A 13627-nucleotide genomic window follows, 5' to 3' on the forward strand; every position below is an offset into this window, starting at 1 on the left:
TTATTCATTTACGAAGTCACTACTATATGTATGAAACTTGATCCTAGTATACATATAGTTATGTATTCGGTTTTGTTTTTAAAACCGGGTGTGACATCTATTCATACATGTAACTTTGCGTGGTGTCAATGTACTGAATAAAGGACCGTGTGCAGAGTACACTACTTTGCGTGGTGTCAATGTACTGAATAAAGGACCGTGTGCAGAGTACACTCAAGGTATCGATGCAAAGCTGCTCAGTAGGTGCCAAAGACAACCTTATATGCAGGGTGTTGGATTAACATGGGGAGCACCAGTCCTCCACCCAAGAAGCTCCCACATACACTGCAGCAGCCAGCATCCCTTGTGAGTTGTTCTGGTCGGCGCCGGCCACGAGATGGCAAGCGCCGTTGGCGGGCTGATCGCCAGCAAGCTTGCCGAGCTTGTCTGGGATGAGGCTACCCTGTTGTGGAGATTCAAGGACGACGTGGATGGCTTGAAGAGGACCATGGTGAAGCTGCAAGCTTTGATGCGCCATGCTGACCGGAGGGAGGGCCAGGATGAAGGAGAGAGACGAGAGATCATGCGGGTTTGGATGAAGGATTTCAAGGCTGCAGCCTACGACATTGAGGACTTGCTGGATGAGTTCGACGCTATTGAACTCATTAAGCAGGACCAACCCAAGGTACAGATGCTAAACTTCAATATTCTTAGTTAATTTTCATTTTTTCTTCTTTTTCCGAAGTGAGGGTTGTCCCATTTTTAAAACTCTCGGTTCCACTTATATGCTTTTAACTGATATTTGCCCATCTGATCACTCCCAAATTAATAAGCTTTAGAATGCTGCTGGGGAAGAGAAGCGGAACCTTGCTAATCCTTAATTTTAAAATAAAAGTTGCGAACGCGTTACATCATATCTGTGAATTTAAAATTGATAGTGTGGTCTCATTGTTAAAATAAAAATTGAGTGTATCAATTTAGCCATAACAACATTTAAATTAGGCCTTGTTTTAACCTGGCAAAAATAAAATGCCCGTGCATAGGCAACTCAAGCAGGACCGTGATATTATTTTGGTAAACATGAATCGTTGAGGCAATTGATTCTGAAATCAGTCGTACTAAGTTCATAGTTGCCTCCATTTCAACAGCGGCACCAACTTTTATTTAGGACTGCACTCACGTCATCAGAGTCAATTGACTAAGGGCAGAGCCGCAGAGGTGGGAGTCTATAGCTGCAATTGCAAATGACTCCTTTCCAAAATATAATATTTAGTAGAAATGGGAGAAGGAAAGAAGATATTCAGGCAGTTATATCCAGCCTACGGAGTGCCCTGAGCATGAAGATTCTTCATAAAATTAGAATGGAGTCATTACCAAGCAGTCTGACAAAACTAAATATTTTTATCGCCAAGTATAATTGAAAACTAATTCTATATACCATTACAATAACGTAGGGTGCATACTTTGTTTGCTTTAGAAAATGTAGATAGACCCATCTGAAGCTGGAACCTGGAACAAAAAGAATGAAGAGGCACTGTACATGTAAGCGTTACAAAATATTGGGTGACAACGGCAATAGGCATAGAGGCCAAGATACAGGAGCAGTGGCTCCGCAGTGATCGTCGTCGAAATTATTGTTCATCTTATTCCTTGGTTCGCCGGCGCGTGCGAGAATGAGAGTGAGCGAATCAGAGTGAGAGCAGGCAGAACACGCGTTCCTACGCAGTTCCAACAATTGGTATCAAGAGCAAGGTTAGATAGTTGGGGGATCCGTTCCCCTCGACCGAGGTGTACCGGTGGTGCTCGCTGACGGCTGTGATGTGTGAAGCTCCGGGCCATGTGTCGGCCTGTGGACACGTGCGGCGCTGAGGCTGCCTTGGTGCGGCGGCCAGCGGAGCTGCGGGCTGGGGCGTGTCGCAGGGCGTGGGCGCGACGTGCTGCGGGGTCGCCGGTGGTGGCTCATGGGCGCAGGCACAAGCGCGGCGCACGGCGTGAGTGGCGGCGCGAGGCGGCTGGGAGGGCTGCGGCAGGGCGCGCTCGTGATGCTCGGCGCAGGTGTGGCACGCGACCGGCAGCGCGGCCGGCGAGGCAGTGGTGGCTCGGCGCAGCGGCAAGGAACGCACGGACGGCGGCGATGCGACGCCCGGAGGAGTGCTCACGGTGGCCTGTACGTGGCTGCGCGCTGAAGGTCGCCGGGCCGTGTGTCGGTGCACGTGAGGGAGCCCGTGGCGATGCAAGGCTAGGCGTTGCGGTTAGACAGTGGATCGCGCATTGTTCCTGTCTTGGTAAGGCGGGGCGTCGTTCTGGCCGGGGAGCAGTGGCGTGCGACAAAGGAATGAAGCGGTGGCGTGCGTCGCCAGAGAGGGAGAAGAAGGCCACTGCGTTCGCGCGGAGGCATGCTGCGTGGTTGGCATCACGTCTGGAGGCCGTAGCGGCAGCCGCGGGATGACAACGACGATGGGAGCAGCAGCATCGAGGCAACGGCGAGTGTGCGGCAGCCCCGGAGACAATGAAGATCTGGAGTCCTGTACGTTAGGATGGGCGGCGACGTCGTAGGTTAGGGGGAGTCATGTTTAGGGGGAGATTTTTAGAATAAACACGCCATAGGTATGTTTCTGGCGTGCCTACGTTTGTGTCGTGCTGTGCGCGTGTGTGTCGCGCTGTGCGCGTGTTGAGCTCGTTCGGCGATCTCGGGTCCAGTAGGTTGGCAAGGTCATTGCCGTCCAGGTCTAGGTGCAGATTGTGCGGAAGTGCGCCAGCTGCTGTGTTGATCGAGTCTTGGAGTTGTTAGGAGTAGTGGCTGTAAGCGCCAGTCTGTGCGGAGAAGGCCGCCACGTCCGGAGCGAGCAAGTGGCTCCCTGGGCAAGGCTGAGCAGGTCCTGCAGGAGTGAAGGACGTGGAGGAGAGCTCCTGATGCGTCCCTTGCCTACAAAAGTCCATGTACTTCGTGTGCTCCGGAGTGTCGAGTTCAATGTAATACAGAGAGGCCAAGATACTGGCTGTTCATCTTCTTCCTCGGTCCGCCGGCGCGTGCGAGAGCGAGAGCGAGCGAATCAGATTGAGAGCGGGCAGAACACGTGTTCCTGAGCTGTTCCAACAGTCCCACCTCCTCTTCGCATGGCTGCGCTGGTGGGGCTGGCCTGGGCTGCTCTAGGGCTTGGGTGGCTAGATCCGGTGCCCAGTCAGCCGGATCCAGCACCCCCTGGTCGGGGGCAGCGCTGGTGGTGTCGGCAATGGTGGGGGCGGTTGCGCAGGCCTGGAGTGCCGGGTTCTCCATTCTCATGGCCGGGTCTGTTGGGCTAGGGGCGGCGCCCACGGTGGCAGGGATCGCTCGACCGACGGTGGCTGGCGGTGGCTAGCCTTCTTAGCTGCGGGTACCAGGGTTTGCAAGGATGGCCGGTAATGGCTTCGCTGTACGGCAGTGTGTTGCGCGAGGCAAGGCAAGGCCCGGTTCCGTGTGCCTGGTCGGAGGGGGTGGCGGCGATGCATCTTTGTAGCTGCTGCATGCAGCCGGTGTGTCGATGCCCCTCTGGAAGGGTTCCTATGGGATGTCAGGGAACGACGACAGCAGAGACAGCCGGTTGATGCTCTTCGCTTCTCGGCAGAGACAGCTGGACTTGCAGCGTGAAGTCAGAGCTGCTACATCAGTGGATGTGGCTCGGCAACGATGATATGAGCCGAACCCCCCTTTTTCGTTGACTAGACTGTTTTGGAGGTCGGCAAAAGCTGGGGGCGGGGCAGAGGTTCAAAATTGGAAGTCAAAGCTGTTCTTCATATTGAGCTCGGCAATGATGACCTGTTGCGGCCTTTCGCTTCAGACCATCTGCCTGTCTTCGTTAGGATCGTCTAGAGTCAGCCATGGGATGTCGCTGGACTCATGACAGTTTTGTGCTCTTCCACGTCATGTGGGTGATTCAACCCTTTGTGTGCCCTGTGTTGGTACCATGTTCGGCTACCCTTCTTGTACCTACAATTCTTTCATCTGAACTGAGTGGCAGATCTCCTGCCTTTATTTCAAAAATAAGTGATAGAATCACAGAAACACGTAGTGAGTAATCATTCTTTGAGTGTGGTAACCTTATACATGAATAAATCAGCAATGAAATGACATCTCCCAAAAGTAAAAGGCAAATTTTGCTCACGGACACCGTTCAATCGTGGAATTGGCCGATGCACACCGCCAAAATGATAATTTGGCCAGTACCATTATGAAATGGTGGTTCTTTGCTGCTGGACACCGCATGCAATAAAATATTTATTTTCATGATTCGGTAGAGAGAAAGACGCGTGAATAGACCACATTGCCCCCTACAAGTCGTCTTCTACCTCTAGATTCCACACTTCTCTCTCCTCCATTCCCTTAGATCTACACTGTGCATCGCCGCTCCTGTCCCCAACCCCACTTGCCCCACCGCACTCCCCACAGACGGTAGTAGGAACCAGCAGGCAACACACACCCCATGAATAGTAGCAGGAATGGGTCGAAGGTGTCACGAAGACGGGACATGAAGCCAGGGCACGAAGTCTCTGGAGTGACATCCGTGTGGGGTGGGATGAGCCATAGCTGTCGGGCATCATCCGTGTGGGTGTGACGCGCTACTGCCAGGGTTCCTCCATCTATGTCCGAATCTGAAAAGGAACAGGGACCACCACCATTAGTATGGGTAGGGGCATCATAGAGGTCGCAGCTGGTTGGATTCATGGTCGGAGGCGACCATTGTCGTCGCAAATGGTGCGTCCGCCTTCGCTACCGCCGTTGGAGATGTCGAGGCCGCCGCTGCATGGGTAGCAGGTAGGGAGGCGCATAGTATCCAAATGCGCCGGCCGCTGCCGTCGATAGTGTGTCGGGCGGGGCGGGGGGGGGAGGGCACGAAGAAGTACGACTCCCGCTCGTCGATGTGCGCCAGTCCTGGGAGCTTCCAAGGGTCCTGGCTATACAGGTGCACCATGGGGATGATGTCGAACTTGAGCCACCTACTTTAGGAAGAACCCAAGCAGATGACGGATTTAACGGAAACCCTGGCAGCTCCAGCTCCGTTGTCGCTGCATCAGATGACGGTGGTGATGCGGCAGGCCAAGGCTCCGCCATGGATGAGTACCGAGTAAGTACACGTTGCTTGGCCTTTGCTAGTTGCTTGATGGATCGATGGAGAATTGGAGACAAAGATGGAGATAAGAGAGAAAGGTGGAGTCTAGAGGTAGAAGATAACTTGGAAGGGCAATATGGTCTATGCACGCATCTTTCTCTCTCCCAAACCATAAAAATGAAAAATTTATTGCGTGTGGTGTCTAGCAACAACGAACCATGGCTTTATAATGGTACTGGGCAAATTGTCGATTGGGCGGTGTGTATGATCCAATTCCATGATTGAACAGTGTCTGTGAACAAAATTTCCTAGAGTAAAACTAAACTCAGGACTACCATTAAATGAAAATTTAATACCAAGTTCTACAGCCTTTTTTTTGAAACACCATCTACAACTTTGAGCACTGACCTACTCAGTTCAGGAACATAAACGTCACCTTTAGTGTCATATGTGTTAGAAATATGGAATATCAATAAGCCGAAACACTCTACAATGCCAACAACACTTTATCGGTTTACAAAACCGAAAACTTTATTTTAAAAACTCGGGCAAGAAAGAAGAGAACAAATAAGTTGGTGACATCTCCTTACTCCAGTTCATTTGAGGCCACATAATTTCGAAGAGTATGTGTTAACCCATGCATAGCATGATATGCCTGGCTCCTCCATGCCTGTATTTTATTCTGAAAGTGAACAGAGTGTGAAGTGCAGTAGCTTGGTATTACAATATAAGTAAAAAAACAAAGAGGTGGAGAGCAGCCATACCTGCATGATGCATTTTTGTTCACTAGACTTGGGCTGCCCACGAACTTGGCCCTCAAAGCGGTATCCATGAGGTGTGTTTATGGGCTTCACCTAGCAACTTGGGCCATAAATTGTCCTAGCCCACAAACAGACCACAGAATCCTTGGTTTAGAAATAAAATACAGAATACAAAATGTGCAGCAAGTGAAATGATTAGAAGGTTAACTTTATTGGTACACAAAAATTTCACATGAACTTATTCTTGTTTGGCTGGACATTAGATTTTTTTTGTTTCAACTAACTTATTTCAAGTTCGAAGTTGAGTTTCTAAATTTTATACAACATAGGTATCATCATCAGTTGAGTTCATAAACTGTCTCTTAATTTGGTGTGAAATTGAATGGCTGAGTGTTTGTTGGGTGCCATTGCACTTGCTGTGCTTGTCATTATAGTGACCAACCAATATATTATAATTTATTTCTCAACAAACATGTAATATGTTTTCTTCTACAACTTGTTTTGTTCAGCCGTTGATATACCACAGGAATATATTCAAGTACTACAATACAAAACAAAACACATGTACAACAAAATTTTATTTATGGTTTATCTTTTTCTCTTACAGATTAAGCTATTCTTTTCATCCTACAATCCATTCCTGTTACGGTTTACATTAGCTCACAAGATGAAGAAGGTAAAGGAAGTTTTAACCAACATAGAGAAAGAGGGTTGTGGGACCCTTGATCTGGTGCCCCAAGATACATCAATGTGGGCTGATGAGGTGGCTAGAAATCAAGCTATTATTTCACCCACCAATGGGGGCATCGACATTATTAGAATGGTAGGAAGGGATACTGAAAAGGAAAAGTTAATCAAATTACTGAAAAGTGAAGCTGATGAGGTTGTCTCAATCATTCCTATTGTTGGACTTGGTGGCCTGGGGAAGACAACACTAGCCCAATCAATTTTTTTTGATAATAGAACCAAAACCTTTGATCTACGGGTATGGGTCTATGTGTCTAAGAAGTTTGATCTACAAAGAATTGGGGAAATAATCATATCAATAGTGAGTAGGAGTACCAGTATTGAGCCAAGCGAATGGTACATCACCCTAAAAGATGGCAATTTGCAGTCCATTACTGAAATGTTGAAAAGTATGCTCCCTACCAAAAAGTATTTGATTGTTCTTGATGATATGTGGGAGGAAGGTGTGGATAATTTGGAAAAACTAAAGCATATGCTGCAATATGGTAGGAAGGGAAGCAAGATCATATTAACTACACGAATGCAGCATGTAGTGGATAAATTGGATATTGGTGCTCTAGCTAGTCAAGGAATAATCCGCCCTGTGCGCAAGAGTGACCAAATCAATTTAAGCATTTTATCAGATGATGACTGTTGGAATGTGATGCGACAAACACCATTCTGGCAAGATGAGGATCTATGTGGATTAGAAGCAATTGGTAGACAAATCGCCAAGAAGTGTGCAGGTCTACCACTACTAGCACGATCTCTTGGATTTTTGTTATCCCAACATAAGTCTACAGAGGCATGGGAAGATATAAGGGACAAGAAGATTATTTTGGGTATGGAAGAAAATACTTTGTTGCAAGAGCCTTTGGAGGGCCTCATGTTGAGCTATTACTACATGCCGTTAAAGTTCAAGTTGTGCTTCACATATTGTGCAGTTTACGCCAAGGGCTTTACTATCGCTAGTGACAACCTCATCCAGCAATGGAGAGCCCTTGGATATATTCAATCAATCATCGATGGCAAACACTGTGTCGACTATTTGTTGGGGATGTCTTTTCTTCAAATTTCCAAGACTTCTCAGGTCAGTAGAATAATCTCTTTTCCATCCGTTCATTCATTCTGCATGATGCAATGCTACCGATGTTAAACTCCAAGATTGTCAACAGATCTATGTTAGTACTTATTTAACAATAAATTCAGTGGCATGGTGGTCTTACCCACAGTTATCACTGGAATCCACATCCATGGAAACACAATGAACACACGAACTATTTTGCCACTTCTCCATAGTATTTCAGTAAAAGAAAAGAAAGCATCATGAACTATATGAGCAGCTAATGTGCCAATCGCCCAAATTTTTTTGGGAATGTTAAGTTGGGATATTTACTTAATATAACTAACTAGAGTCATAATAACTGATTTTTATTGTTAAAAATTGACCAGCTATGGCTAAATTTTCGTTTACTTCATCGAATGGCGACTAATGAATCACAGAATTCTGAACATTCAGGCTATGAATCATTTTTTTATTTTTTGAATAGATGATTGTTTGTTAGTTAGAAAGAAAGACACTATCAGAAGATTGAAGGAAATGATCACATTAATATTCTGATTGAAATGTTTAATTGTAACATGATGAAAGAATTAAAACCAATATACTCTAGTGATAACTCAAGAACCTCAAGCTCGTTTTGGAAACATAAAAACCCAAGAACCTCAATGGCAATGAGGACTCTAGCGAACATTATCTGAGATGGAAAGGAATGACCTTTTTCCCAAATATGTAGGAGGGGTGTGCAAGTTTGTAGTAAAAGAATTAAAAGAATTCGATGGTAGCAAAAAGATCCAAACAAGCTGGGACGTGTCTAAGAACTTTAGATGAATCGTACCATAATATATGTAAAAATACTACAAGATATAAATGAGAAAAATAAAACAATCATATTAAACAAAGCATTAAGGAAACATTAAAATGTTTTGTATACCTAAACCGAATGGATCATATAGAGGAAAAATAGGCACATAGACAAAAGCCCCCACATGCTATTGTGGGTGTCTATTTGGTATGCGATGTATATCGGAGTTGTTTGGTTTATGCCCTGCCGCCACACCCTTGGCTTGGCAAGCATCTTAGCTCTAAGCGCTCGAAATCAAACGCCTAGGGGAGCTTATTGGTTTATGCAAGTTTGTCTCAGGGCAAAGCAAATAAGCACTATGAGTGAAGGACGGAGAAAAAAATGTTGTAGTGCTGCTGGCTTAGGGGACGACAAGAGCAACAGTGGATGAAAATTTTGTGAGAATCAGAGCGGGACAGGTGGAGTGAAAATATTGGGAGAAAACTTGTTGGTATCCATTTTTTTCTTGAGATTCTCTAAAAGTGGAAATAGAAATCCAATTTAAGCATCTTGGGGTCTATCAGGATCAGTGCAAAATTGTTTTTTTTCTTGAATGATGCAGGAGAGCTAAGAAAAAGCTAAAATAGCTCAAGGCTAGAGTCACCCATCCTAAGCAGAACGCGGACACACCTAGATAGCAAAAAGATCTGAGAAGATCGATGCTAGTATTATTATTTTGTGAAATTCACTCAAGGTTTAACAGCTAGGAGTAAGAATCAGCTCGTTCGTTACCATCAAGATAATCTTTCTCGCTACTAACAGTAGTAACAACTGATCTGTCTGCAGAATGCTCCAGAGGATGCTGAAGGTCCCATCAAGGTGACGATGCATGATTTGGTTTATGATCTTGCAACGATAATACTTGGCCAACAGTTAATTGCTCTAAATGATCCCAAAGAATTGACTCAGAACAGCCTTGAGAAGAATTATTGCCGACATATGCAGTTTATCAATTATCAGAAGCAGTCTATTGATCGGAAAAAAATTCCAAGTAAAATTAGATCTCTCCACTTTACAGAGTGCGACAGATTGCAGCTTCAAGATAAGTCATTCTCTAAATGCAAGTATTTGCGTGTCTTGGACATAAGTGAATGTTCCATCCAAGGGAAATCTGTCCCCAGCAACATATCGTTGCCATCTTCCATTCATCAACTGATGCTGCTAAGGTACCTCGATGCCTCGGGCTTGCCAATTACATCACTTCCGAAATCCTTGCATAAACTTCAGAATATGCAGACACTAATTCTGTCTAACTGCGCACTTGAAACCTTGCCTAATAATATTGGTAGCCTTCTTAACCTTTGTTATTTGGACCTATCTGGCAATAGCAGCCTCAATAAGTTACCCGTGTCATTTGGGGAGCTCTCTGCACTCTGGTTCCTCAACCTATCAGCATGCTCTAAATTTTATGAGCTACCTGAGTCAATTGGCAATCTTATTTCTTTACGTCATCTAGACATGTCAGGCTGTAATGTGCTCCAAAAGCTCCCTGACAAGTTCGGTACCCTTCCTAACCTCTTGTTCCTAAACTTGTCCAGCTGTTCGAAACTAGTTAAACTGCCTGACAGTATTAACATCAAGTCTTTAGAGCATCTAAACCTATCAAGTTGCCACCAACTACAAGGCCTACCAAACAATTTTGGCAATCTTGAAAATCTCATGTTCTTAAACCTCTCTGACTGCTACAATGCACATATGTTACCAGAGTCCTTTTGCCGACTTAAGCATCTAAAAGACCTAGATCTTTCAGACTGTCATGATCTAAAAGAGCTCCCTAAATGCTTTGGTAATCTTTCTGAGCTTCATTCTCTGAATCTAACAAGCTGTTCTAAGCTGCAATCATTGCCCGAGTCATTTGGTGGTCTGTCAAAGTTGAAGCGCCTTGATTTGTCATATTGTATAAGGCTTGAAAATCTGCCATCGTCATTTCGTAGCTTGCAGCTTCAAGTACTGTACATGTGGAATATCCATGAGTTGCCAGAGGGTATTAGCAACATGACTAGTCTCATCAAGTTTGAAGTCCACTCAGTAAAGGGGTGGTATATAGATTTCTTTGGAACTCCTTCCATTTTGAGGCTGCCTTACAGGGTAGTAGAACATAGTGTACATGAAGTAAACGAGGTGGGTTATGGGCCACATAGCAGTATAGTGAGCATTGGGAAATTGGCTTGTCAACACCTACGGATTAATCACCTTGAGAAAGTCAAGCATTCGGAAGATGCGGAGAGAGCTAAACTGAGAGATAATGCTGACCTCCAGAAGCTATGCCTTTCCTGGGGCCATGAAGATATGACAGAGAACAAGAGAGATGCAGAGGTGTTGGAGAACCTTATTCCTCCTCGGACTCTAGAAGGATTCGCACTAAGAGGTTACATGGGCACAAACTTCCCTAAATGGATGCTTGAGATCTCCTCCTATCTTCCGTATCTCACCAGTATCAAACTCATGAATTTAGCATGTGATGCTATTCCTCCACTTGGGATGCTGCCCAATCTCAGGCTATTGCTTATCATCCTAATTCCCAACATCAGGAAGATCGGAAAGGAATTCTATGGAGAGAAAGGAGCATGCAAAAGGTTGCGAGTTATTCAATTATATGGATTGAAGAACTTGGAGGAGTGCTGGACAACACGGTCAGGTGAAGAAGGTGATGATTTCTTAATCCCTAATTTGCACATGTTGGATGTATGGGACTGCCCAAAGTTGAAGTTCCTGCCGTATCCCCCCAAAAGTATGTATTGGGACTTGACCTATGGCGATGAGGTGCTACCACCAATGCATGGGTTTGGGAGGCTTTCATCTTCCACTCTTCCTTTTGAAGCCATAATCAGAAGCAAAAGTTTTACTACTGACAAGTGGGATCGACTTCAGCACCTTGCCACCCTCGAGGAATTGAGTGTCACTGGTTTCCACAGCTCATTAGCCTCCTTCCCAGAGGCCACTCCATGTTTCCCCTCTCTCAGAAGACTACATTTGATGCTACCCAGCCTGGAGATACTGCCGGAATGGCTGGGGCAGCTCATTACCCTTGAAAAAATAATCATCAGGGGCTCGCCCAACCTGACATCTTTGCCTCAAAGCATACGGAACCTTACCGCCTTGAAGAGACTGGAAATTGGGAGCTGTCCAAGACTGGTTGAGAGGTGCAAGGGGGAGGATGCCCACAAGATTTCTCACATCCCAGAAGTAGAGTTGGATGGCACAAGATTCGTGCAGGGACAACCTGTCAGAGAATAAGAGGTAAGAAACCTTCCAAAAGCATAGTGAATCTCTGATTTGTTCATGCATGTAACTATGTATTGCTTCATATTGCTGATCTTGGAACTTGAAGATCAAAAATAAATATTGCTTCTCAAACAGAGGTAGAGTGCAAGATCTAGCAAGACCATACTGATGAACCTTTGGAAGCCATGCTAGCTAAGCGGTGGATGAGAGGCACGGAGGTTGACTGAAGCATAGTGGTATAGTACATGTAGATTATTACTATGCCAAGCAAAGTTTAATCACCCAGATATATATGGGTGGCGGGTGCTATGAGTTACATTGCCACAGAAACTTAGCTCACTAAAGCAATGCATATTACAACTCTTGCTCATCATGGAGCTATATATCTTGGTAATCAGGTTACCTATCGGCGGAGGCAAAGGCAGCCATCACGAGCGAGCAAGGAGGCGGAGGAGGACGTGGTGTCAGGCTGTCAGCGGACTAGAGGATGTGGAGGTGATGGACATGGAATATTTGCTGAAACTGGATGGTGTGCTTCTGGGCAAATGTAACAACACTGATAATGTACAAATGTACCTATAGCTGATATCAACACTGATAATGTGCTTGTGTCTTGTGAAATTTATTACTGGCAAATGTAATGGAGGTGTGCTTCTAGGTGGCGTGTTTGTTCCATGTTGATTGGTATACTATGAGAAATGCTTCTCTGGGTACAAGTACGAGCATGCATTTGAATCCCACAAGAAATCTGCAAGAAAGTAGTACTAGCAGTATTGATTTCTCTGGGATTCATGCATGCTTGTGTCTTGTGTGATTGTATCTGCCCTACAACCAGTCCAATAGTACATTATCATTTCTGTGGCATACATTATCATATTGTGTAAGGCTTGAAAATCTCCTATCCTTGTTTTGTAGCTTGCAGCTTCAAGTATTGTGCATGAAGTCCTTGCAGATTCTCAATGAGTTGCTAGATGGTATTGGCTACATGACTAGTCTCTCCATGTTTGAAGTCGACACAAGAAACAACGCACATATTGATGATGTTGTTGCTCCTTCCATTTTGAGGCACTGCAGTTGCTTGTCAGGACAGTAGAACATAGTGTACATGATGTGCTCGAGGTGGATTATGGGCCGCATAGCAGTCTTGTGAGCATTGGGAAATTGTCTTGTCAACACCTAGAGATCAATCACCTTGAGAAAGTTGAGCAACCGTTAGATGCAGAGAGAGCTAAACTGCGAGATAATCCAGACCTCCGGGTGCTAAGCCTTTCGTGGGATCATGCAGATACCATGGAGTATAAGATAGATGCAGAGGTGTTGGAGAATCTTATACCTCCTCGAACTTATGAAGGATTTGAACTAGCAGGGTACAGGAGCACAAACTTCCCTAACTGGATGCTTGAGATCTCCACCTACCCCAGTCCAAGGACGAACGGTGGCGCAACCATAAATACACTAGTAAGGAGAGCAAAACTGCACCACCACCACCACCAAGGCACAGGAGATCTTAGATGATGCCTCCATGAATGTAAATGATGCCAAGAACGTAATCATCATTGACTAAGCATGAGCTTAGCATGGCTTTAGCCCAAGTCTTGTGCCGAGCAAAACAACTTTGACCTGAGCGTCCAAGAAGAGGAGGCCACAAGAGGTTCTTCAGCGCACCTTCAAGAAGAGAAACTGCTCGAGGGCGATCATCGTCACTGGTCCAGTGTAGAGCTGGGCTAGGCTTTCGACCAGAACCCTGGCATGCATGGAATGGCGGGCGCATTGGAGGGAGGGGGCACTGGCCGCCACCATAAGGGAACGGCAGGATTGGGTCGGGGTAGCCCAGAAAAGAGAAGGGGGATGCTCGCGGACACAACCGTGGTGGATTGCGGCGCACCGCGCAAGGGGGCACGGAAGTGGCGCCGACTGGCACCACATGGGGACGATGGATTCTGGA

The 13627-nt window shown here is 45.9% G+C and overlaps 1 protein-coding gene across 1 annotated transcript; it reads left to right on the forward strand.

Annotated features, from left to right (window-relative positions):
- The first annotated feature begins 311 nt into the window (after positions 1-311).
- Positions 312-12339, forward strand: LOC120685839 (putative disease resistance protein RGA3). Its single transcript, XM_039967950.1, has 4 exons — positions 312-664; positions 6435-7643; positions 9244-11697; positions 11818-12339. Exons 1-3 carry the CDS (start codon positions 377-379, stop codon positions 11692-11694), a joined length of 3948 nt encoding a protein of 1315 aa, XP_039823884.1. The 5' UTR covers positions 312-376; the 3' UTR covers positions 11695-11697; positions 11818-12339.
- Positions 12340-13627: the final 1288 nt, after the last annotated feature.

This window comes from Panicum virgatum, chromosome 8N (genome assembly GCF_016808335.1).
Source record: "Panicum virgatum strain AP13 chromosome 8N, P.virgatum_v5, whole genome shotgun sequence".
Taxonomy (NCBI): Eukaryota; Viridiplantae; Streptophyta; class Magnoliopsida; order Poales; family Poaceae; genus Panicum; species Panicum virgatum.

Excerpts from the sequence above, each read along its gene's own strand:
- LOC120685839 (XM_039967950.1), top strand. The coding sequence starts at position 377 with ATGGCAAGCGCCGTTGGCGGGCTGATCGCCAGCAAGCTTGCCGAGCTT. Across the intron at positions 665-6,434 it reads TTAAGCAGGACCAACCCAAG|ATTAAGCTATTCTTTTCATC; the intron begins GTACAGATGCTA and ends TTTCTCTTACAG. Across the intron at positions 7,644-9,243 it reads AAATTTCCAAGACTTCTCAG|AATGCTCCAGAGGATGCTGA; the intron begins GTCAGTAGAATA and ends ATCTGTCTGCAG.